The sequence below is a fragment of the Clupea harengus genome, chromosome 14, assembly GCF_900700415.2.
Source record: "Clupea harengus chromosome 14, Ch_v2.0.2, whole genome shotgun sequence".
Taxonomy (NCBI): domain Eukaryota; kingdom Metazoa; phylum Chordata; class Actinopteri; order Clupeiformes; family Clupeidae; genus Clupea; species Clupea harengus.
The window spans coordinates 28,881,046-28,908,458 of NC_045165.1; the positions used below are offsets into that span (position 1 = coordinate 28,881,046).

General features: G+C 41.4%; 1 protein-coding gene and 1 long non-coding RNA gene across 6 annotated transcripts in view; both read left to right on the forward strand.

Annotated features, from left to right (window-relative positions):
- The first annotated feature begins 5,171 nt into the window (after positions 1-5,171).
- mocs1 (molybdenum cofactor synthesis 1) overlaps positions 5,172-27,413 on the forward strand; it is a 28,582-nt gene continuing 6,340 nt past the window's right edge. For 2 of the 5 annotated variants that reach the window (XM_031581001.2, XM_031581005.2), the window contains exons 1-9: positions 5,501-5,922; positions 9,618-9,753; positions 11,406-11,573; positions 13,611-13,775; positions 19,891-19,952; positions 20,222-20,333; positions 22,228-22,340; positions 23,154-23,264; positions 25,754-25,874. In XM_031581001.2, coding sequence (XP_031436861.1) covers positions 5,641-5,922; positions 9,618-9,753; positions 11,406-11,573; positions 13,611-13,775; positions 19,891-19,952; positions 20,222-20,333; positions 22,228-22,340; positions 23,154-23,264; positions 25,754-25,874 — 1,270 coding nt within the window. In that variant the 5' untranslated portion in view covers positions 5,501-5,640. The other 3 variants (XM_031581002.2, XM_031581003.2, XM_031581004.1) reach the window with 3 other exon arrangements.
- LOC116223623 lies at positions 14,776-19,884 on the forward strand. Its single transcript, XR_004165177.1, has 3 exons — positions 14,776-15,326; positions 16,845-16,880; positions 19,712-19,884. It is a non-coding gene; the product is annotated as an uncharacterized LOC116223623 (long non-coding RNA).

The window sequence follows — 27,413 nt, forward strand, 5'->3', positions numbered from 1 at the left end:
TTTTATCTACTGTACAGCATGTGGACCATTACACCATTATCTCTTGCTCTCTGCTAATAAATCAGAACAGTTAGAAGCTCATGTAATGGCTGAATAACACAATGTCTTCAAACTCAGGACTAGCCTATGTGAAGTGATATTAAAAAAGTTTTACATACACCGAAACATTAAAATTGGACTACCTATGCCAGGGGTGTCAAACTCATTTTGGTTAAGGGGCCACATACTGCCCACTTTGATCTCAAGTGGGCCAGACCAGTAAAATCATAGCAAATTAATGCATACATAACAACAATATTTCATAAAATATTCACATATTTCTCTATGTTTAAATCATTGGTGAAGGTTTTTGTATGATAAACCCTATTTTAAGGTCTTTCTACAATAAACTAGAAACATAAATACCAAAAACTCAGACATCAGCCCACTGGGCTCTCCTCTGCAGATTCCCTCGCTTTGTGACGTGTTTGACGACATCGCATTTACGCTGTTTTTGAAGCAATTACTGGATCGATTAACAAAATTACAAAACGTTTGTACTCATAAACCTCCATATTCTTAAGAGACATTCTGATTCATAACCCTTGAAATGTATTAAGAAAAACAAGTGCAATTTCACCAATATAGAAATGCAATTTATGTCTTTCTGTAATTTTCACACTTAGCAAAGTCTTCGGCGGGCCGAGCTGGACCGTCTGGTGGGCTGGATCCGGCCCGCGGGCCGTATGTTTGACACCCCTGACCTATGCTTTATGTTTATAAGCAATGTTTTATTGGCAGGCTGTAATTATATGGCTTAGCTGTTTACTGCTTGAGTTTGCTCTGAAGATATAGGGTAAGGACATCCTCCTCCTCCTCTTCTTTATAAAATATAACTTCCATGTCAGTGTAGTGATTAGGCATGATCTAGAGGAGTTGATGAAATGCTATTTCCAGTGCAAAGAACAGCACTCTTGCCATTACTGAGTGGAGATATTAGGTGAGCATATGGTGCCATCCTGTGGTCTGAATAGGGTATGGTTTTCTCACACTTTCTTCATTACAGGTTGTACAAGTTGAGTCGTTCCATGTCAAGTGGGACAATGGCTCCCACTCGACCATCTCAGATTTGGCTGAAAAAATTCAAGGTTGTTCATACACTTCTTGATAGTTAAAGTCCCAAATGGTAGCTCTCTACTCCCAATAGTTTTGTTTTGTTGTTTTATGGGGGAGGGGGTGCCTGTACTTTTTAGCAGCGTTTTCTGAAGAGCCATTTTCAAATTGCTATTACTAGAAAAGTATTTAAGCTAGCTCCTTGAAACTTTCTAGGCCTAAAATATGATACCATTACTTTAAGAATATGGACTTCCAAGGGTGTGGCTTGGGTATATCATAGTATTCGGGGTGCTTGAATTTGCGCGGAAATTTTACTCTACGCTTTGTTGCACCATCTTTGAAAACAGGCCCCTTCCCTAGACTTGTAGCCTATCACAAATTCTAGAGGGCTTCAGGGAATTGTGCCACAACTCTTTAGAACATGACTTTTAAAACAAGAAAAATTACCATGGATTTTAGTCATGGTTTTGCTCACTTTGATTCAATGCCAAGTTATTTTCGTCCCATCCCATACATTCTGGAGAATTCATTTAGGCCTAGCATGTGATAAACATGCAATTTAATCACAAAAAAACCAGCAACGACGGGGCGGCCGACCAGCAAGCACCCAGCGCCACGACGATAGAGATGTCGAAGCAGACGACCATAACGCTGCTGCACTTTAGGAGAGGGACTGCTGGAGACCTGGTCCAAGTGCAGCTGGCGGCCTACTTCAACGGATGGTCACTTTAGTGGAGAGGGACTGCTGGAGACCTGGTCCAAATGCAGCTGGCGGCCTACTTCAACGGATGGTCAGCGGATAGAAACCAGAGTCCAAGCGGTGCTCTCATTGGAAGGGAAAACGCTTAGAGTATTGCACGATCTGTGGTCAGGAGAACAAGCCAGCTGGGCTAAAATGTTTTTTCTTATTATCCCAAGAACATGCTGTCAGTGAAAACATTAAGAAGAAAATTTGAACCAAGAATTGTTAAAACTAGAACACAGTTACTCCTGGATTTGTCTAGTTTTGACTGCTGAAGCCTCATTTCAGCTTCAGATGAACTTGGAATGCATGGCCTTATTACTCGTAAGCAGTGGTCAGAACTGTGAACAGTATGAACAGGAGGTAGTACTACAATGTCCAATAACGACTGCAGTGTACAACTGGACATAAGTAATGTTTTACTGTTAGACAGAATAAATATGACTAGTTTAGTCCAGTGAAGTGAATCATAAATTTAAGAATGAATTAATTACTGAACTAATTAAAAGTGTTACCTTAATTCAACCACAAAGCCGAAAAGGCCTACCTCAATTATTTCCAAACATGTGAACTGTATTAGATTATTGTAAAAGAATTCCCTGGGAAATGGTCCTTGTTTAATTCTTTTGCTATGATTACTTGAGTCAGAAAACTGCTCTTCGTGGTTATCTGCCCCTGAACAGTTCTCCGTACCCAGATCTGACCTGATTCGTGTGGGAGTGCTGCTCCTGTTTTCCACTTCATCAGTGAAGTGACCAACAATAACCCTGGGATTGCTATTTGTGGAGTAAGTATGTAGCCATATGACCATACATGGAAACCCATCAACGGCACCGTTCTTAATCTTTCATATGCTTTCAGTTTGTCCTCTGAATCAACAGGCCACAATACGTTGGGATGTAGGTTTCTGTATAGACGTTGTCTTTGACGCTTCTGTAGCCTCAAATATACTCCTTGAGGATCTAAGGTCATGAGCAGGTAGTGGACAGTTCTTTGTGACACCACCAAGCCAACTTGGGTGCATTTCAAATGCATGAATTTATGCCCTCTCTAAGTAAATTTCATATTTCCCTGTGTCTCATACTGATATGGAAATAAAAGCAGATTACATGTGATAACTCCATCATTGCCCCATCCTGCAGCCTAGGTTAGTGCCGATTGATAACTGCAATGCGCTTCTGTAGAACTGGGATACAAACAAAAGATTTTAGTCTTACCGCCATAGCGGGAGATGGACTTTGGTGAGTTGACTTCGGCTACAGTTCAAGCAAAGTACTTTGGCTCATTTCATCTGAGTGATGACGTGTAGGATGTATGAGTGGCTTGTAGCGTAGCGAGGGGGCTGGGTTGGATGTATGAGTGGCTTGTAGCGTAGCGAGGGGGCTGGGTTGGATGTATGAGTGGCTTGTAGCGTAGCGAGGGGGCTGGGTTGGATGTATGAGTGGCTTGTAGCGTAGCGAGGGGGCTGGGTTGGATGTATGAGTGGCTTGTAGCGTAGCGAGGGGGCTGGGTTGGATGTCCAGGCATGTCTTCCTACAGGATGCAACGAGAGGCTTCTTGGGCTTGCTGGTCCAGCTGTGTCTATGCTCCTGTGTTGTCTGTGTGAGTTTCCAAACTAGGGCCCTAGGTCTATCTGGCACACAACCCTGCGGAGTCAGTTGCCATCCTGCAGGCTATTAGCTTGTCTTCTCTTAATAGCCTATGTAGGTATGAGGCATACAAAAGGTTAGACTAGCCTATCACAATTGCCTTATCGCTTTTCCTTCCGAAGCCAGTGGGCTGCAGGTTAAGTGGGCTAGCCTAAATAAACTGATAGCGAATGCCGCGTTCCAGTCAACTCCGAACTCGAGCTTTTTTCAAACTCAGAGAATCCCTCTGAAATAAAAGTTACATTTAAAAGTGGGATTCTGGTCAAGCTGAGGCTACAGTCAACCAACCTGACTTCAGTGAGGCACGTAATTTGGTCATTTGCAATCCTTATCGTTATCGATATGGCAAGGCACATGCCAAATAGAGAACTAGGCCCAGGCGTCAAATGAAAAATGAACAAAAGAACAGTTGTAGCCAACAGGTTGCAATGTTGATTGCAAAGGGAAGGGCTCTCTTTGACTCATGACCAAGGAACATTCATGACCAAAGATTCTGGGGACAAACTGAGGACTTCCAAATGGGGAAATCAGTTTCGAGTTGTCAACACAAATGTAGCATAACAGTCACAAGCTGTTTCGTGATCAGAGTACGTCAGTGATTGCATAACCTTTTACACCAGGAGGGTATAGCTGGGCTGAGTTCAACCCAGACAAAACATAGCAAAACTTTTATCTAAATGGGAACGGTGGTGCTTGGAATGCACTTTTATCACCTACGTTTCCCATAACCACTTACTGTTATACCTGCACTGGGAATGTAACAAATACATCTTACAGGATGTCTTTTGCTGCCATTACTAAATTGCCTTTTTTGCACTACCATAACCTCACTTTAAAGAAAAACTTATGCTGCTGCTGCTGTACGTGTATCTGTATGTTTTTTTATATCTATATGTATATCTATATGTATCTAAATGTCTTGTCCTATCTGTTGTTGTGCCTGTGCACTTTATATGTTTCACTGTGGGAGAGTGGGAAACGTTTTTATCAATTCCTTGTATGTCTGACATCCAGGAAATTGACAATAAAGCTACTTTGACTTTGACTTTGACTTGTGTAACGCAAGTGCAGCTGAGAAGAATTATTTCTTGTTATTTTTGAAGCATTTTCGGAGCCTGATGAAATCTTAAATACATGTTTATATATATATAAAATGGAATAAATGGATTATATACAGTATATAAAAGGCAGTGTGCACAATTAATCCAACTAAAGTTGTTTAGAAATGCAAGATAAGAATAAAATGGAATACATGGATTATGTACATTTATTCCATATTTTATATATATATATATATATATATATATATATTATATATAACCATTTATTATATATATAATCCATGTATTCCATTGTATTGTTTATAGTTGGATGAATTGTGCACACTGCCTTTTTAATACAGTGGGGTTTATGTACACCTTCCTGGTGATTGGGTAACTCATCTGACACACCCACCCAACGAGAGAAGACGTAGCCTACCTCAAAGCCTTTTACCTTTTCACACTGGTTTGAGGAAACATGGCGTTCAACCCGAAAATTATAGCAAAACAGTGCAAAACGTTCAGATTGAACGTACCCCTGTTTTGTCTCTGGAACGCATAACAACTGATAAACTACACCTCCCAGAATCCAGTGGGACTGTACAAGCAGCTAATTGGTTACAAATAGGCTACGCCTCTTACGAAGGTCTTGCGACAAGTGGTGAGTGCTCAGAAATCATTAACCATCAAGTTGGGACGGTATACATAACCTTAGCATTTTGTCTTTGAGGCTGTTTCTAGGTCTATATAATGGCTTTAAGCAGAAAGTTCTGCCTAAGCTTAGGCAAGCATGCAGAGGCAATAGGTTTTTATAAGCGGGTCACTGAATTGGCAACTCAAAGCAACGTTGCACTGGTTCAGCGGTGCTTCTCAAGTGCTACGCAAGAAGAAAACAAAATTGAACTACTGACACCAAGTGACACAGCATGCTCAAGTGCGATGTCATCGAAAACTAACTCTGTACAGGTAGGTCCAAAAACCAACCAACAATTGTAACTTTCTAGAAACTGTATTGAGTTGTGTAGGTTGTGAACCGATATTTGTCATACACTATTTTAGCTCTGTCAGTTTATTTGTACTGATGTACCATTGCAGATAAGGTAACCTAGCGGTTATGATACCCAAACTATCCCTCTGCTATCAGCCAAAAGTAAAGGGCTACAAAGCAGGTCACTTCGCTAATGCGTCACCAATTTTACAGGGTGAGCAGAAGCTAACCATAGTTAGTGCTGGGGATCACAAGTGTTCTTACAGCAACCATGCAGTTAACTTAAAGCCAGAGACACACCAAACCAACAGCAAAGAACGAGCGGTGGTGAACTTGAACTTGAAGACTACAGCCAACGGCCAACGAGAGTTCTGTGACATTTATTTACAGCTGTGTTTTGGTGCAAAGGCAAGTTACTTATTTTCTTGGATACACGGGAGTGTGACAGGCTTCCATTTGCGTTCACAAACGGGATCAGAACACTAAACACTCATTTGGTTTTTATATGCTCTGTACTGTCATGTTAACCAGGCATGTTCTTTTATCGTGCACTTTTTAACATGGACATTACCAGGGTTGGGAGGGTTACTTGAAAAATGTATTCCGACACAGTTACTGATTACCTGTTAAAAATTGTATTCAGTAACCTAATCCAAGCAGCACAGCACAATATTAAAAGAATGTAACTTGATTACTTTCCGTTACTTTTGGATTACCTCAATGCCAGATGTGCAAATGAAGACAACAGAAAAGAGACATCAATAAGTTGGCTTTTACTTAAGCGTATTAAGTCAACCTAATTATAAGGTCAACAGCACAATGTAACCTTAGAAAAGAAATTGAGGAAACCAAGTTTTAAGAATTAAACCTGCCCCCTGCTCAGTGTTTTTTAAAGAAAAATCTGCTTGTCATTATGCAAATTTAGCCTACAGACCTACGATAAAATGCACAAACACTATGGCTGCAGTGTGTTCCAACACCAATGTGTTTCTGCATATTGTGTGGTGAACCTTAAACCCGTCGTGCAAGAAAGTGAAGTCGGCAGTGCCAAACGACGCTCACTAGACGAGCGCAGCATCCTGGGTGTGACATCTGCCCTTTTAATCTCACAGCTCCAGACATGTTTGTGTAGTCTGGTCTCTGGTAGTAGCATTCATTCTTCTTCTGTTGGCGGATGATATATAATAATATCTGATATGCAAATTTGATTGGCTGAATGTTCGAACATGTTGTTGTTAGATAGGCCTCGTGCAGAACCAGTGCCGGCTTTTGTAGTTTAATGTCAGAACTGGGGGCAGGGATTCCCTAATGGACAGAGGGAGCATGGCTGGTGAGAAAAAGGTTAACATTTAGAATTCGACCTTTTCAGAAACTTCCGCGACCCAAGGGTTGAGAACCACAGGTTTATGTATCATTGCTGATCATTTCAAAGTGACAACTGCAGTTTTTTCCCCATTGTTAATTTCTTGGACAAATTTGGCAGTCTGTTAAGATGGTCTGAATCCTGAAGCTGTTGAGAAAAACTTCTAGGACAAAAGTGGTTTTGTGAAGGATTGCTAAGATAAATGGAATGGAGGGAAGAAGAAAAAAATCCCATGATCTTCCCCGTTCGGTTCATTATCCGCTCTAGTTATTTAGTCGCAGACCTTGCAGTTCAGACCGCACCAGATTGTCATGCTGCCAGTCAGGACACCGTGGATAATTCAACTGTGAAACGTCGACTGCATGCTTGGCAGCAGACTTCATGTTTTTATCCACAACAGGAAGCAGACACTTTGATACGCCTGGGAAAGAGTGATCATCTAGAACTTGCCATCATTTAGTAAAATGTTGTTCTTCCACCACAAATGACCCAATTTATCAGCTAACTTCATGAGATTGAACCTGGACAATGCTGCAATTATGCACGAGCTGTGTGTACGACAACAAGCAGAGCACACAACCTTGTGCCACAACTCACTATAATGGTCCTTAAGGTGATGCTGCAAAATGTCGTAAATAGGGGGCACTCTAGCAAGAACCGTTTCATCTACAACGTTTGAATTGTGTGCTCCATTTAACTACATTTTTTTAACATTTACTTCAATTCTCGTGTTGAAGCTGTTGAACCACTTCTAATTCCACCATTGGTTGACTAAGCTTGGACTCTGAGTATGCTATGCTATATATAACTTGGACTCTGAGTATGCTATGCTATATATAGCTTGGACTCTGAGTATGCTATGCTATATATAGCTTGGCTTGGACACTGAGTATGCTATGCTATATATAGCTTGGCTTGGACACTGAGTATGCTATGCTATATATAGCTTGGCTTGGACTCTGAGTATGCTATGCTATATATAGCTTGGACTCTGAGTATGCTATGTTATATATAGCTTGGACTCTGAGTATGCTATGCTATATATAGCTTGGCTTGGACACTGAGTATGCTATGCTATATATAGCTTGGCTTGGACTCTGAATATGCTATGCTATATATAGCTTGGACTCTGAGTATGCTTTGCTATATATAGCTTGGACTCTGAGTATGCTATGCTATATATAGCTTGGACTCTGAGTATGCTATGCTATATATAGCTTGGACTCTGAGTATGCTATATATAGCTTGGACTCTGAGTATGCTATGCTATATATAGCTTGGACTCTGAGTATGCTATGCTATATATAGCTTGGACTCTGAGTATGCTATGCTATATATAGCTTGCAGCTTTCGAATGTTTTCGAAATGTTGTTTCGAATTTTGTTCGAATCTTATTACATGATTGTGCAATTGCAATTACATATTGGTCTTAAGTTTTATTATGTGATTGTGTTTTATTTTGTGAACACATATTGTTCTTCTTAAGATTGATTATTATTATAATTATTCTCATTCGCCCTGTTTTTCTCATGTTCTCTTCACCATAGGACACCATTGTAGATTTCACAGGTCCACCCTAATGCCGTTTACTTGCATACTGGCATGTTCAGGAAATACACTATATGAACAAAAGTATTTGGCCACACTTGAATCCAATAATTCAGTAGCCTCTGTCTGGTGGCGTGGACACACAGACATATCTGCTGCACTGTAGGCTAACCTTAGCTGGTGTATGGCATGTTGATAAACATGCAGATCATCCATTAGCATTCATCACTCCACGATTTTCATACATATCGAATTTCAAACTGTTAGTGGTTCACTTTCAAACCAAGTGCATGTTAAGACAAATTAAGATGTTTTGATTGCAAATTTGTTGTGTGCTTCCTATAAAAAAGCATTTAGTCTACAGAGGTTGCTACCAGGAGGTGAATGCAATGTAGTTTCCGAATGTCGCATCAAATCAAAAACAGCTAAGCAATATTATCTCCCATTAAACAAGTGTTACTTAGCATGCATTCTGAGAAACTAATATTATTTGATTTCAGGCTTGTTAAGTTACTTTTAGACTAGGTAGTTCACCAAGTGAAAGTCTGCAATAATGCAAGAATCAACAAACAGACGAAATTGTCACACTGCAGTCTACAGTCACCTTGCAGTCTACATAGTCACCTTGCAGTTTACATAGTCACCTTGCAGTCTACATAGTCACCTTGTCACCTTGCAATCTATATAGTCACCTTGCAGTCTACATAGTCACCTTGCAGTCTACATAGTCACCTTGCAGTCTACATAGTTACTTTTAGACTAGGTAGTTCACCAAGTGAAAGTCTGCAATAATGCAAGAATCAACAAACAGACGAAATTGTCACACTGCAGTCTACAGTCACCTTGCAGTCTACATAGTCACCTTGCAGTTTACATAGTCACCTTGCAGTCTACATAGTCACCTTGTCACACTGCAGTCTACAGTCACCTTGCAATCTATATAGTCACCTTGCAGTCTACATAGTCACCTTGCAGTCTACATAGTCACCTTGTCACCTTGCAGTATACATATTATTATAAATCTTTATTCCAGACGCCAAGTTCCTGTAGAAATCTCACAATTCAAATTTCACTGGCCAAGATGTCTTGATTGTAGAAATCTCACAATTCAAATTTCACTGGCCAAGATGTCTTGATTGTTGCTGTGGGTTTTCTGATGCTCTTTTTTTTTCTAACCCATCTTTCCATTTAGGTCCCAGCTCATTCTGGGGGCGTTAGACAGGGTTTGAAGACGGAGGCCTTGCCTTTCTCTGCATTCTTGACTGACACTTTTGGTCGGAGGCACAATTACCTTCGCATCTCGCTGACTGAGAAGTGCAATTTTCGCTGTGAGTTTCCTCTGTGCCCTCATCATCTGTGTGAAATGTTCACATTTGACAATGTATTAAATTGACAGTCTAAGTTGAAAGCAATATCTGAATCTGCCTGACAATAGATAAAGAAATAGTAATAGATAAAGAAATAGTCTGTAGGACTATTAGAATGAATACAATACAAAAATATATAATTGATCTGAAGCCATTTAATTATGAAATAAACTACATTATTACCAGTTTACCAAATTGACTTGACTGATTGGTTGTTGGGATAACGTGGGATCAAGTGATAAAGTGATAAAGTGAAGTAAAGAAAATTGACCCTCTACATAGACACTACCATATATCTTGTAGATATCTCGGCAGCGTATTACATAGACAACATCAAAACACGTTCTTCACATTCTAATGATACTTTGAGTTTATTTTTGTGAATGTGCGTGTGAATAGAAACAACTAATGAAGGGGTGGATGTTAAGAAATGTACATTCCTCTACATTGCACTTATTTTAGGAAGGAAAGGACTTCAAGGTGTGTGCTAGTGCTATTATTACTCTTAGACAAGTAGCATGAAGATTGGAATGGAGGAAGTTCAGTGAAGGCAAATTAAAAGAACACTCCTGCAAGCAGCGACTCAATTGAATTGATTTGGTGCCATTCATCTCCATTCAGAGCAGAGTGTGTTGTCTGCTCATATGTGCCAGAACGTCAGTGGGTCATTGCCTTTAGAGAATCACTGCCCTGCACCGTGTTAGGTGATGATGTTTATTGCTCATCCAACAGGTAGGAAACATTTCTTTCGTAAGGTGACCCTAACCCTAGCATCCTCGTAATTGCACAGGTTACAGTGTTCGATGGAGCACAGGCTACAGTATTCAGTGGAGCACAGGTTACAGTATTAGTGTTTAATGGAGCACAGGTTACAGTCAGGTTACAGTGTACAATGGAGCACAGGTTACAGTATTAGTGTTCAATGGAGCACAGGTTACAGTATACAACGGAGCACAGGTTACAGTATACAACGGAGCACAGGTTACAGTCAGGTTACAGTGTTCAATGGAGGACAGGTTACAGGATACAGTGATCAATGGAGCACAGGTTACAGTCAGGTTACAGTGTTCAATGGAGCACAGGTTACAGTATTAGTGTTCAATGGAGCACAGGTTACAGTCAGGTTACAGTATTTAGTGGAGCACAGGTTACAGTATTACAGTGATCAATGGAGCACAGGTTACAGTCAGGTTACAGTGTTCAATGGAGCACAGGTTACAGTATTAGTGTTCAATGGAGCACAGGTTACAGTATACAACGGAGCACAGGTTACAGTCAGGTTACAGTATTTAATGCAATTAATTGTTCAGCCCTATACAGTATACAACGGAGCACAGGCTTGCACTGTAATGAAGAAAAATTCAAATGGGTGACATTGCTGAGTCTGTTTAACAGTAATAATGTTTCATTGCATCTCCCTGGCCATACCATTCTTAATAAATTAACAAGTGATTGGACAATCTAATATAGCTGTGCAATTGGTATGGACAAATATCTACTAAATAATTCGACTGCAAGAAATAATCTTATTTTACATCTTTGGAAATTCGGATTTAATTTATCTTAATTTAAATGACAGTGCTGTTTCTCATGGTCTTCTTTGCTTCTTGCAGGCCAGTACTGTATGCCTGAGGAGGGGGTAAAGCTCACACCTCGCTCACAGCTTCTTAGCACCGAGGAAGTTCTGACCCTGGCCAGACTCTTCGTTCAGGAGGGAGTGGACAAGATCCGTTTGACAGGGGGAGAGCCTCTCATCAGACCGGATGTATTGCATATCATTGGTGAGAAGTAGGCTTTAGCAGGTGGGGTGGGTGTCATAAGGGCACATGAGAGGAGCTTGATGACAAAAGATGGTGCCTCTTTTTGTCTGCAGTCCTCATGGCTCTGGAACCGCCTCTGATCTTCTGGAAATATCCACTGTGTCCTTGTCAAGGGTTGGGGACGTGTGTGCTGCCAGAGGAAATATCCACTGTGTCCTTGTCAAGGGTTGGGGATGTGTGTGCTGCCAGAGGAAATATCCACTGTGTCCTTGTCAAGGGTTGGGGATGTGTGTGCTGCCAGCGCTCTAGACACACCATTGTTATTAAACATGCAGTGAAAAATGATGATGTGAAATGAAAATGTGTTCTAATGTACAATGATTCTCAGAATTCAGGGCAACACTTTACAGATTGAAAGTAAGTGGGCAGTATGGTAATAGGTTGGTAGTATCATCTAAAACCTTGGTAACTCGTACTCCAGAAATGAATTAGTAGTCTCCAAGTTGTTTTATGTACCAATAGTATTAATATGTTGAGGTAGTCTTACAAAAATATCATATCTTGACTTGTTTACTTGATGACTTATCAAGGAATATATTGCTAAATGCAGTAGTGTTACAATGGCCATAAAAGAGTAAGAATAGGGTCATTGTTTTCTTTTTTTATTAAATGTTACAAAGCAATACTTCAGTCATTGGTGGAGGGCCAGTGTTGTACTGAAGTGGTGAAATTCAGAACAAATCAGCTTTCGAGGAAATTGCGTGTTATCAGGCCTGTAAGATGTTGATTCCGCTGCTATGTGTACATACCTGGCCTATGTGAAATGGCCTGGGCTATGGTATGAAAGCAGGAGGGGACAATATCTTCACATTAGATGCTATAAGAGCTCTTCCATGTTGTTGCGTCTTACTTTGCATTTACTGCCTAGATACCATTTCATTTCTGCAAAAGCACTTATTTTGTTTGTGGGTAATGGCAAGAAAAATACTGAATTTCACCAATTCTACAGGCATCCTAAACCTCACTCCCCATCCGGGTATATGGCACCAATGTAGCCTGCATCGTGTAGCCAAGCACTGTCCTGGAGCGGAGTCAAACCGCTCCCTTGAACATGGGAGGCGGGTGTACTAGCAAGGAGGCTAACATCCCTCCATCTAGGGAGCAAGGGTTTGTTGTAATTGTTGTAGCCAAAAGTGACTGCAGTTGCTGATTTTGAGTTAAATAAAATCAATCAGTCACTAACAATGCAGAAATTCCCTGACTTTGCATATTGCGGTGATGAGTGAAATTTGCGGGGAATCCTTGAAGTAGTGTGAATTTGTGAAAACACAAGATGGCAAAATCCTGGAGGGTCTGACAAAAACCCATGGGTGCTAGTGTCTATGACTAGCATATCTCTTGAAGTGTCGGGGAGTGAGGTTTACTCCACAGCATGAGCCATACACTATTCCAGCCAATCAGCGATGTTGTTTGAAGAGCTTGGAGGGGAAGGGTATATTTGATTAGCTATTAAGCTCAAATATCAGCCTTTTGGTTGAACTCACAGCACCACAGCAGTTGCTAAAATATTGTATTACCCACTAATTCCTGATCTGTAAAATGTCTGTGAAAATCTGCGAATTTGGTAAGGTCATCCTCCACATCCAAGAATGTTGTACTGTTTTAACCCAAAATGTGTCAATTCCCTCTAGAATATGCAAGCACTGACTCGCTTAGTTTTGAAAACATCTGCTTCAACAAGACTGAAAAAGCTGTGGAAAAGAGAAGGTCCTATCAGGAAATGGTGGGAAGCTGCTACTACCCTCACCCACTGCAGCAGCTCCAAGTGGGACATATATGGTCTGAGGAATGCACTGACCGATATGGCAATGCTGTGTCTGACCTGTTAATCCGTGAATTTTTCTTTTGAGAACCACATGATGCCATCAGTTGTCAGACTGGACATGGAGAAAAGGTCAATTTGCACAGTGCATTTTAGCAGTGCGTTTCCTGTGTTATCATTTACATAAAGCTCCTAATCTTTTTTGTGTGTCCTTTTATGTATTCACATGTTTTTAGCTGGAATGCGGAAATTGGAGGGTTTGAAAACCATCGCCATGACGACTAATGGGATGAATCTGCCTCGCTTCCTCCCGGGTCTCCAGGAGGCTGGACTAGATCTACTCAACATTAGCCTAGACTCTTTGGTGCCCGTCAAGTTTGAGTTCATCGTCAGACGGAAAGGTAAGGTTCACCTGTTCACATTTACTTCTCAGCAGGACAACACATTTAGTGCTCACATCGACATTGCATGTTTGGTACATGCAATTGTCACATTGTTAGCACTGCAAGGATATCCTAAAGTTAACCATCAATTAGTGAATGGGAAACAAAAGTTAGCAAGGTTTTCAACTGTCAACCACACTCCCCCAGTCAGTCACTGTAACGGTAGCCTGAAATACACCCCTGATCTGGTGAACAACACCCCAAGGCACAGATATTTGAATGATCTTTATTCTCCCAGTTCTCCCAGGGGAGCTCCTCTCTATGATCCCCATTATCACAGGGGAGCCCCCGCTCTCTGATCAGAACTACAGCCCTTTCAAGCCATCCACAAACCATCCTTTTCCCCCAAGGACTGGTAGCATCAATCTATTAGCTAGGCATAGACGGAACAGAGATGGAACAAAGAAACACACACACACACAAATGAGTTCTGGCACGCACCTGACAGCACACACACGCTCGTGCACACACATACAGACACATACTCTCACTCTCTCTCTCTCACACACACACACACACACACTCCCCTGTAATTTGACTGATTAATATGAGTGATCTTTATGTTGACCACTATGGTAGACACTACACTTTGTGTGGCTTCCTCATGTGTTCAACTTGATTTATCTTGTGTTGTGAATAGTTGATGCCTGTCCAATCAGGTGAGATCAATATTTTATTGGTGCTGTTGTCAGGATAGTACCAACATGAGGAAAGAATTAATATTTATGCGCAGTTGCACATAGATTTATTTGGCGCCCATCCACAAGATAATGTACCTTACATGAATTGGTGCCACCCAAGATGATTGTTTAAAAGGTATGTGTCTAAGGTTAACCTCCATTACTGGAGCACCAGCCCTCAATGCGCCCTCCTCAGTTCTCCAGTGAGTTCTACACTAATCATCTAAGAAAAGTCAAAAACCTTGTCTTTTCATTTACATAATATCAAGGTATGGTAAAAAACACACACCATCATAATAATACATACTTGAGTCTCTGTGTTATATTTGTCCAAAACAATATTGCAAATATGACCATCAGACATCACAAATCTGTCTGGGTATAATAAAGGCATGAAATGAGACACTAAACCCCCACAAGCATGACTGTGCAAATGAATAAACCCCTACAAGCATGACTGTGCAAATGAATAAACCCCCACAAGCATGACTGTGCTAAACCCCCACAAGCATGACTGTGCAAATGAATAAACCCCCACAAGCATGACCGTGCAAATGAATAAAATCTGATGACCATAACTCAGAGGACTGTCCATTCAACTTTTACAACAAAGTGCCTGTTCACAGGGCTTGGACTTTGTGTTCAGTGTGACTACAGTAGCGGTTCCCTGTTGGACCGTGGCCTGGTGTCACTGTTACCCGACTACACTGCCCCAACCATTAATGTCCCTTTCCTCCATCTTTCCTTTTGTGCTGTTTGCTCTTGCTGCGGTTTGCACTGTGATTAGGGCCCACTGTGATTAGGTGTGATTAGGGCCCACTGTGATTAGGTGTGATTAGGCAGTGTTAATTTTGGCAGCTATTTTCGATTTAGTCTTAGTCTTAGTCTTTAGACGAAAATGCATATTAGTTTTAGTCACTTTTAGTCATTTTTATCCTCCTTAGTTTTAGTCTAGTTTTCGTCGACGAAAACTCAGAACATTTTAGTCTAGTTTTAGTCGACGAAGTCTCATTACATTTTAGTCTAGTTTTAGTCACATTTAAAAGTCCATCTTATAGCCACATTAAACTCCTTTCCTTCCCTTCTCAGGCTCAGGGACCCATTGTGAAGTGTCTACAACTGCATAATAGTCAAGCTTGCAGTACTTAAACTGTGGATGCAATTAGTCTCTAAGATACAGATCTCCTAGTATATGCCTACAGCTGAATTCCAATGAATTCAATGTAAATAATAATTTTAAGGCAATACTTAATTAACAGTATTATTATTAAAATATAAGAGAATATCGAGTCTAGATTTTGAAGATTCAAATGATGTGATAACACAATACAACTACTATGCCTACCTGGCCTTAGTTAAATCAACCACATATCCTCCATATGAATTGCTGTGCAATCTGATAACCTACATATTTAGCTAGACGGATAGTTTGAGAGTTGAAAGTAGTGCAACAAATCACATATTCATTTATTTTCTCTTGATTAATGTCATGCGTGGCCTGTCCTATAGTCCATTCTGCAATGCGTTTACTAGCTAGTTATCGATAGCTAGTATAACTTAGCTAGCTATCGATAGCTAGTATAACTTAGCTATGCTACCTCATAGTTAGCTAACGTTAGCTAGCTAAACGTTTTGGAACTCATTTGCCAAGCCAAACGGGAGGTTTCAATCGAAAATGACTAGCTAGTTATCCAAGCTGACACAACCTATACACTCGACTGCCCCTTTGAAGTTAACTTAACGTTGGCTAATATATTCTAATAACTAGTTAACATTAGCTAATTATCATTGACAGTTACTAGCTAATTTACCTTGGCATAAATTGCAGGGTTGTATTGTGCGCTTTCAGGTGCCTCTTGTTGTGTTCTTCCCACCTATTTTGAAGCCACAAGGTTTCTCGCCGGTTTTTGCGGTGCATTGTGTTTTATTTTCTGTCAAGTTATAATTAAAGACTGTCCAGATATCTATTCTTATTTTTCTTCCAGTAGCCTACCGAGTGCCTGAACTTCAGCCATCATGACGTTTGTTAGGGCGTCACTTGCATGTCTGTCTGGGCATCTCAGGGAGTGGAGGAGGGATAGATACAGGACCGGGCAACATTCAACCAATGATGTGCATACAAGTTTAGAAAAAAAAAACAATTGTGACTTAGTCAACCACCAACATTTTCGTCTCGTCTCGTCAACGAGAGTTAAAATAGATTTAGTCATAGTTTTTATTTTTAAAGATCCATTTTCGTCACGTCTTAGTCTCGTTTTAGTCACGGGAAAAAGGTCGTTAACGAATATTTTTCGTCATAGTTTTCGTCAACGAAATTAACACTGTGATTAGGGCCCACTGTGATTAGGTGTGATTAGGGCCCACTGTGATTAGGTGTGATTAGGTGATTAGGTGTGATTAGGGCCCACTGTGATTAGGTGTGATTAGAACTCAGTGTGATTAGGACTCACTGTGATTAGGTGTGATTATGTGTGATTAGGGCCCACTGTGATTAGGTGTGATTAGGGCCCACTGTGATTAGGTGTGATTAGGTGTGATTAGGTGTGATTAGGTGTGATTAGGTGATTAGGTGTGATTAGGTGTGATTAGGACTCACTGTGATTATGTGTGATTAGGGCCCACTGTGATTAGGTGTGATTAGGGCCCACTGTGATTAGGTGTGATTAGGTGATTAGGTGTGATTAGGGCCCACTGTGATTAGGTGTGATTAGGTGTGATTAGGTGTGATTAGGTGATTAGGTGTGATTAGGTGTGATTAGGACTCACTGTGATTATGTGTGATTAGGGCCCACTGTGATTAGGTGTGATTAGGGCCCACTGTGATTAGGTGTGATTAGGTGATTAGGTGTGATTAGGGCCCACTGTGATTAGGTGTGATTAGGGCCCACTGTGATTAGGTGTGATTAGGTGTGATTAGGTGATTAGGTGTGATTAGGGCCCACTGTGATTAGGTGTGATTAGGACTCACTGTGATTAGGTGTGATTAGAACTCAGTGTGATTAGGTGTGATTAGGACTCACTGTGATTAGGTGTGATTAGGGCCCACTGTGATTAGGTGTGATTAGGTGTGATTAGGGCCCACTGTGATTAGGGCCCACTGTTATTAGGTGTGATTAGGTGTGATTAGTTGTGATTAGGGCCCGGTGTGATTAGGTGTGATTAGTTGTGATTAGGGCCCGGTGTGATTAGGTGTGATTAGGGCCCACTGTGATTAGGTGTGATTAGTTGTGATTAGGGCCCGGTGTGATTAGGTGTGATTAGGTGTTATTAGGTGTGATTAGGTGTGATTAGGGCCCAGTGTGATTAGGTGTGATTAGGGCCCACTGTTATTAGGTGTGATTAGGGCCCACTGTGATTAGGTGTGATTAGGACTCACTGTTATTAGGTGTGATTAAGGGCCCACTGTGATTAGGTGTGATTAGGTGTGATTAGGGCCCACTGTGATTAGGTGTGATTAGGGCCCACTGTGATTAGGTGTTATTAGGTTTGATTAGGTGTGATTAGGGCCCACTGTGATTAGGTGTGATTAGGTGTGATAAGGGCCCACTGTGATTAGGTGTGATTAGGGCCCACTGTGATTAGGTGTGATTAGGTGTGATTAGGGCCCACTGTGATTTGGTGTGATTAGGGCCCACTGTGATTAGGTGTTATTAGGTTTGATTAGGTGTGATTAGGGCCCACTGTGATTAGGTGTGATTAGGTGTGATTAGGTGTGATTAGGGCCCACTGTGATTAGGTGTGATTAGGTGTGATTAGGGCCCACTGTGATTAGGTGTGAATAGGGCCCACTGTGATTAGGTGTGATTAGGGCCCACTGTGATTAGGTGTGATTAGGGCCCACTGTGATTAGGTGTGATTAGGGCCCACTGTGATTAGGTGTGATTAGGGCCCACTGTGATTAGGTGTGATTAGGGCCCACTGTGATTAGGTGTGATTAGGTGTGATTAGGGCCCACTGTGATTAGGTGTGATTAGGTGTGATTAGGGCCCACTGTGATTAGGTGTGATTAGGTGTGATTAGGGCCCACTGTGATTAGGTGTGATTAGGGCCCACTGTGATTAGGTGTGATTAGGGCCCACTGTGATTAGGTGTGATTAGGGCCCACTGTGATTATGTGTGATTAGGTGTGATTAGGGCCCACTGTGATTAGGTGTGATTAGGTGTGATTAGGGCCCACTGTGATTAGGTGTGATTAGGTGTGATTAGGGCCCACTGTGATTAGGTGTGATTAGGGCCCACTGTGATTAGGTGTGATTAGGGCCCACTGTGATTAGGTGTGATTAGGTGTGATAAGGGCCCACTGTGATTAGGTGTGATTAGGGCCCACTGTGATTAGGTGTTATTAGGTTTGATTAGGTGTGATTAGGGCCCACTGTGATTAGGTGTGATTAGGGCCCACTGTGATTAGGTGTGAATAGGGCCCACTGTGATTAGGTGTGATTAGGGCCCACTGTGATTAGGTGTGATTAGGGCCCACTGTGATTAGGTGTGATTAGGTGTGATTAGGGCCCACTGTGATTAGGTGTGATTAGGTGTGATTAGGGCCCACTGTGATTAGGTGTGATTAGGTGTGATTAGGGCCCACTGTGATTAGGTGTGATTAGGTGTGATTAGGGCCCACTGTGATTAGGTGTGATTAGGGCCCACTGTGATTAGGTGTGATTAGGTGTGATTAGGGCCCACTGTGATTAGGTGTGATTAGGGCCCACTGTGATTATGTGTGATTAGGTGTGATTAGGGCCCACTATGATTAGGTGTGATTAGGTGTGATTAGGGCCCACTGTGATTAGGTGTGATTAGGGCCCACTGTGATTAGGTGTGATTAGGGCCCACTGTGATTAGGTGTGATTAGGTGTGATTAGGGCCCACTGTGATTAGGTGTGATTAGGGCCCACTGTGATTAGGTGTGATTAGGTGTGATTAGGGCCCACTGTGATTATGTGTGATTAGGTGTGATTAGGGCCCACTGTGATTAGGTGTGATTAGGGCCCACTGTGATTATGTGTGATTAGGTGTGATTAGGGCCCACTATGATTAGGTGTGATTAGGTGTGATTAGGGCCCACTGTGATTAGGTGTGATTAGGTGTGATTAGGGCCCACTGTGATTAGGTGTGATTAGGGCCCACTGTGATTAGGTGTGATTAGGACTCACTGTGATTAGGTGTCATTAGGGCCCACTGTGATTAGGTGTGATTAGGGCCCACTGTGATTAGGTGTGATTAGGGCCCACTGTGACAGGAGGACATCACATGTGTTATTGCTCTCTTCATGCAGCCCAGCTCCTGTCTGTGATCATGTGCATGGAGGTCTTATATATTCTGGATAAGACTGCAGTGTGCCCGTTGGCTGTTGCGTCTACATGTTTTAAAGTGCACATCACTCTTCTCTACAGGGTTCCACAAAGTCATGGAGGGCATCAATAAAGCCATTGAGATGGGCTACAGCCCAGTCAAGGTAATGGCCGCCAGTCCTATGATGTTTATGACTCAAAAGAGCTGCACTAAAAAGAGCGATGGTATAACTTTAGTTCAGTTGTAAATGGTGAAAGGCTAATATATTTATTTTATAGTAACCGTATATATGTAGAACATATCTATGGGTTGATTTGAAGTGTTATTCCCCCCCCCCTCATGATCCATTATACATATACACATACATGATGCATTGAACTAGTTAGGTTACATTATTTCTTTAAAGGCTCTGCCTCAACCCTCTTGCTGCAGGTGAACTGTGTGGTGATGCGGGGGCTGAATGAGGATGAGCTTCTCGACTTTGTGGCTCTGACCGAGAAGAAGCCCCTGGAAGTGCGCTTCATTGAGTACATGCCCTTTGACGGTGAGTCTCTAGGTGTGGTGATGTCTCAACAGCTTCATTGCCTAATGGCTCCAGCTCATGCTGTAAGGGTGAATCTAGTCTAGTCATGTTTCTGATCTTCAAGTGCATGTGGTGGAGCTACTTCTACTGAAGCACAACTGAATATCTAACTAGATGTTTAATCCTATCCAGGACCTGAAAGGAACCAAATGCCTTCCATAATCGATGTTGTGGCATAGACCCAAAGGCATTAGCATAGACCCAAAGGCAATAGCATAGAGCCAAAGGCATTAGCATAGAGCCAAAGGCAATAGCATAGAGCCAAAGGCAATAGCATAGAGCCAAAGGCATTAGCATAGACCCAAAGGCAATAGCATAGACCCAAAGGCAATAGCATAGACCCAAAGGCAATAGCATAGACCCAAAGGCATTAGCATAGAGCCAAAGGCATTAGCAGAGTTCCAGAACGTAGCTGCATCCCTGCCACCTGTTTTGGCTTCTGGAGTTTGATGCTAAATGATGGAAGCAGGATCAAAACATGCTAGGAACAAAGCCTTGAATTCCGACAGTATACCAATTAAACCTTCCGCCTTCAAATAAACAGCCTGCTTCATCATCGTACTGAGCATACTAAAGTATGTAACAGCCAACAGACATGCCTGACAAACACCATAGTTGGCCCTGATGATGAAGCTTAGGTAGCTTGTTAACAAATGTATTTTGGCAATATATTTGATGACATTAATATATAATAAAACCATTGTTATACAAATAGCCAAAAAAAAACAGGGCAACCCTCAAGAGTGAAAATGTCAACAGGTTGGTATTCCTGGCAAAGGATTTTGAGGCAAATTGGCCATTTTGTTCAACTCCAAACCAAATTGCCCTTTTAAAAGTCTCCCCAGTCATAGACGTCATTCATTCATTATTGCATCTCAGGGCCTCAAGACACAAGGGGAGAAATCCTGCATCCATCTCCAAAGAAAGGGAAATAAGTATTTCTTCACCAAGTATTTGGAGTGCCCTCATAGGATTGACATGCCAAAAACAAATTAAAACTGCGAACAAAAAGATTCTCATAGCTCCGATGGAATCAAATCCACCTTACTCTATGTCTCTCCACTTAGTATCAGACACCAAGCACACTTCCCAAACAGCACGTGCACAATTGGACCTGCAACTAAACATTGTACACAGGACCATCTGGAACTCCCTCTCTCCATGACGATCAAAACACGAAACATCGGAAACATACCCTACACTTGATCAGTTTTACAGCCTTTCAGTGGTGTTAAGAACTTAACCTTTACTGTATCCTTATTCTGACAATAATACTCCTATTGTGGTAGGTTACACTTCAAACAGCCTTTCTAAAGGGTATTTCTTAGTTGAAGCACCTTTCTGCCACCTTCTGCTCTGTTTCAACGTCCTGGGTAGCGTCGATGTAGGAACACCGCCAACTCTCGGATGTGGCCTTAACTTCTTCTCTCTATGTTTCATCATACTTGTGTGAGGCAGCATTTCAAACCTGATGGCATCAAATTCAAGATGTAATTTTAGATTATGATGCTGTTGTTTAAGTTCTCAAGTTCAAATCCATTTTGATGGTATATGGTCATGTGAAGGGCAGATAAACACGTCATTCCCTATAGCCATCCAGGCTAGGCACTATGGAGTTCTGTGGTCTGAAACAGAACGCCTCTCAAATATAAAAAGCTTACACAGCATGACCTCACCAACAGTGTCGCCCAAAAGACGCCAGATAGCAAGTTGAATCAGTGCCCACTGGGTTAGTGGGTTGTTGGGTTTTCAATGCTTTTTAGATAGTTAGCTTGCTAGTCTTAGAGCAAAACTCCATAATGCTGCTTTGAAGTGCCTTTTGATGTCTGGTCATGTGCTTAAAATGCCTTTCCAGGGAACAGGTGGAACTTCAAGAAGATGGTGAGCTACCAAGAAATGTTGGACCACATCAAGCAGGAATGGCCCAACCTGGAGCGTGTGGCAGGTGCAGAGGCTGACACCGCCAAGGTCAGTCTGCTGCCACACATTTTTGTGGCTTGATAATGTTTGCAGAATGTTGAGTGTTTGCAGAATGTTGAGTGTTTATGTGTTTGACGGAAGGAGAATGTTGAGTGTTTATGCTGCATGTGTTTGACTGAAGGAGAATGTTGAGTGTTTGTTGTGTTTGACTGAAGGAGAATGTTGAGTGTTTATGCTGCATGTGTTTGACTGAAGGAGAATGTTGAGTGTTTATGTGTTTGACGGACAGAGAATGTTGAGTGTTTATGCTGCATGTGTTTGACTGAAGGAGAATGTTGAGTGTTTATGTGTTTGACTGAAGGAGAATGTTGAGTGTTTGTGCTGCATGTGTTTGACTGAAGGAGAATGTTGAGTGTTTATGTGTTTGACTGAAGGAGAATGTTGAGTGTTTATGCTGCGTGTGTTTGACTGAAGGAGAATGTTGAGTGTTTATGCTGCATGTGTTTGACTGAAGGAGAATGTTGAGTGTTTATGTGTTTGACTGAAGGAGAATGTTGAGTGTTTGTTGTGTTTGACTGAAGGAGAATGTTGAGTGTTTGTTGTGTTTGACTGAAGGAGAATGTTGAGTGTTTATGCTGCATGTGTTTGACTGAAGGATGTCATGAATGCTAACATGTGACATTCTGATATCATTTAAAAGTAGAAGTGTTACCTAGTCCAAATAAGGCTCAAATTAATGGTACCAAGTCCACACTTTTTGGAAAAAAAACAGCGGCTCAGGTAGAGGGTTGGGCATTTATTTGCAGGGAGGTGATTAGGGACTCTGTCGGGTTTTTTCCAGTTAAGTTCCTCTTTTTACAGATCTACAAAGTTCCAGGCTTCAAGGGCCAAGTGGGTTTCATTACTTCTATGTCAGAACACTTCTGTGGCTCCTGCAACCGCCTACGCATCACAGCAGATGGCAACCTTAAGGTACACACACACTCACACACACACACACACAGTTTTATGCAAAAGTTTGGGCACCCCTCTGAGGTTGCATGTTAATTTGCTCTGTCTGTATAAGAAAACATCATAGTATTATGTCATTCATTTCCTAGAGAAAGCTGGATAATGGGATTAATGTAGCAGTATTGAGTTGTATGAAATCAAATTGAATGTGAAAAATAGGCTGTGCAAAAATGTGGGCATCCTTGTTGATTTGTGTTGATTTGAATACCTGGAGTCACTTAATGCTTATTGATTGAAACACAAAATGATTTTGATTAGCCGATTGAACTTTAAACTGCAAATAAAGTTGCAACCAATCATAAAAAAGCTCATTAAAAAAGCTTATTGCTAGGTGTAGGAGCCACTTGTGCATTAGTTTGATTTTCTTTGAGTTGAAGGTTGAGCCTACGACCCTGCTGGCAGAAATGATTGACACCTGGATTGCTTGATTTGGTATGGAACACAAAGGGTTAAGTTTTGCCTCACCTGTGTTAATTAGAAGGTGATTAAGATGCTTTTCCTTCCTTCTCTGTTGGAAAGTAGCAACATGGGAATCTCAAAAGAACTCTCTAATAACCTAAAAATGAAGATGATTCGTCAATATGAATTAGGAGAGGGATATAAAAAAGGTTTGAGGTGTCTATCTCCACAGTCACAAATGTAGTAAGAAAATGGAAAGCCACAGGAACAGTCCTTGTGAGGGAAAGATGTGGTTGGCCAAGAAAATTATCTGAAAGATGAAGAATAGTCACAGACAAACCACAGATCACCTCTAAAGAGCTCCAAGAACATCTTGCTGTTGATGGTGATGATTGTTCAAAATCTACCAAGTAATTCATTCAGAGCCACAGATACAATGTTCTAGAATGGCCATCCCCTGTGTTCCTGTATGGGATGGTCTGAAGCGGGCTGTCCACGCTCAGCAGCCATCATACAGTACCTGACTCAACTGGAGACATTTTGTAAGGAGGAATGGTCCAAAATACCTGCAGCCAGAATTCCTAGACTTATCAGTGGCTATAAGAAGCGTCTACAGGCTGTTATTTCAGCGAAGGGAGGCTCCAAATATTGATGTGATTATTCCACTGGGTTGTCCACATTTTTGCACATATGTTATTATTATGATGCACACTGCATTGTTTCTGTCGATTCAATAAATGTTATTACAGATCTGAAATGTTACTTTTCCCATGAGGTGTAAATGATGTCCAAAGGAAGTAGCTGCTTTGAAATATTATAATCAGATTATAATCTGAAATAATGATAGTTATCAGTGGTGCCCAAACCTTTGCATCCAACTGTACATATACAGACAGATAGATACATGAAGTAGTCTCGCTCTCCAGAGTAAGTTCCTCCTTGACCTGGTGCCAATCCCCAGCAGCAGCCATGCGTAGCGGCATCTTGGATCTCCTCAGTCAGTATGAAAACAAACCAGCATGCAGACTTGATTATACTGCTGAAATGGGCCTTTTTCTCAGATTTTCTTGCCACGTCATGACCGTCACCTTATCATATGAATAGCCCTCATCAGCCCACAAGACCACAATATTCCTCACGGGTCCAGGCCACCCTCCAGAGCTAATGGATGCTTCCCTACTTACGCCCCTCCCTAATGAAGCCCCTCCCTAATTAAGCCCCCTTACATCTACATGTTACAAACAGTCAAACCTTGCTTTTGACACACAGCCTACCTCTTGGGGAGAAATTAATGTCAAAGAAATTCAAAACAACCAAGTGTAGTCGGCATAAGCTACACTATAAACCATTACTCATCCCCAGTGTATTATTGGATATATCTGCATACGCTACACTATAAACCAACACTCATCCCCAGTGTATTATTGGATACGTCTGCATACGCTAAACCATCACTCATTCCCAGTGTATTATTGGATACGTCTGCATACGCTACACTATAAACCATTACTCATCCCCAGTGTATTATTGGATACGTCTGCATACGCTAAACCATCACTCATTCCCAGTGTATTATTGGATACGTCTGCATACGCTACACTATAAACCATCACTTATCCCCAGTGTATTATTGGATACGTCTGCATACGCTACACCATAAATCATCACTCATCCCCAGTGTGTTATTGGATACGTCTGCATACGCTACACTATAAACCATCACTCATTCCCAGTGTATTATTGGATACGCTACACTATAAACCATCACTCATCCCCAGTGTATTATTGGATACGTCTGCATTTTCTTGCGGAAATGCATCTGTAGTTTGTCCAGAGGCTAATACCTCTGAAGTGAGAGACAGAAACTGAGCTTATGCAAATTCTTCTTCTTACGTAGCCCAGGAATCTCTATCACGTTCAATTACTGTAAACAATTAGTTTATATTTCCAAACTATACTAATTTAATAGCTGCAGTGTCCATTGTTCCATGAACCATCATATATAAAAAGCTAACCGGAATGTCACGCTCCACTCATGTTGTTGTGTTTAGGTGTGTTTGTTTGGGAACTCCGAGGTGTCCCTAAGAGACAGCCTTCGCTCTGGAGCTACTGATGAGGAGCTGCTGCAGATCATTTCAGCTGCTGTGGGCCGGAAGAAGAAGCAACATGCAGGTACTTCAATCTCTGAACCTGCTAATGTTCTTAATGCATGGTCTTGATGCATATGCCTTGTTTTTTGCCAAGTAATTGATTTTGAAACTCATTCAAACATAAACTTGTATCAATAAGCATAACCGATTCTACCATTAACATACCGTTTAGTTGCTTTAATGACTTCACAAGTATTTCTGTTGCTTCAGTGGCATCGCATTGCGGAAATCATAGGGCCCTGCTATTAGAAGAACATGTGTTTATATAATCATAGGGCCCTGCTATTAGAAGAACATGTTTTTATATAATCATAGGGCCCTGCTATTAGAAGAACATGTGTTTATATAATCATAGGGTCCTGCTATTAGAAGAACATGTTTTTATATAATCATAGGGCCCTGCTATTAGAAGAACATGTGTTTATATAATCATAGGGCCCTGCTATTAGAAGAACATGTGTTTATATAATCATAGGGCCCTGCTATTAGAAGAACATGTTTTTATATAATCATAGGGCCCTGCTATTAGAAGAACATGTGTTTATATAATCATAGGGCCCTGCTATTAGAAGAACATGTGTTTATATAATCATAGGGCCCTGCTATTAGAAGAACATGTGTTTATATAATCATAGGGCCCTGCTATTAGAAGAATCCTGGAGCCACAGTAAGATTCCGTTCAAACTTCAAAGGTTCCAATGAACTGTGTACTCTAAGTTGCAATTAATTGCACTTTCTTACCCTTCCTATCTGCAAATTATTTTCCCACTTGAATTAACTTTTCGTGTAGGACACTGTTTTCCAAGTAGCCTACCAGTAGATTTACTTCACATTGAAACTATTATTCATTATAAACTATTATTCATTGAAACTATTATTCATTGTATACTATTATTCATTGATATTTGATGTGCTGCTTGTTACTTGCTTCTCCCTCTCCCCTTTCTTACTCCTCCCCCTTTGTTCCGTTGTCACACCGCTTCCCCATCATGACTTCATGCACTGAGCTGAATGTGAGAGAGGCTTTCTCTTCATGTGTTGAATGTGAGAGAGGCTTTCTCTTCATGTGTTGAGCTGAATGTGAGAGAGGCTTTCTCTTCATGTGTTGAGCTGAATGTGAGAGAGGCTTTCTCTTCATGTGTTGAATGTGAGAGAGGCTTTCTCTTCATGTGTTGAGCTGAATGTGAGAGAGGCTTTCTCTTCATGTGTTGAGCTGAATGTGAGAGAGGCTTTCTCTTCATGTGTTGAGCTGAATGTGAGAGAGGCTTTCTCTTCATGTGTTGAGCTGAATGTGAGAGAAGCTTTCTCTTCATGTGTTGAGCTGAATGTGAGAGAGGCTTTCTCTTCATGTGTTGAGCTGAATGTGAGAGAGGCTTTCTCTTCATGTGTTGAGCTGAATGTGAGAGAGGCTTTCTCTTCATGTGTTGAGCTGAATGTGAGAGAGGCTTTCTCTGAAGTAGCATTCTCTCCTAGCATTAGCACTCATTTTCACATCTTCATGACCTGTTGCCTTATTGCCTTGCTGTGAAGAGATCGTATGACTGTATCCTCTCTTCTCTTC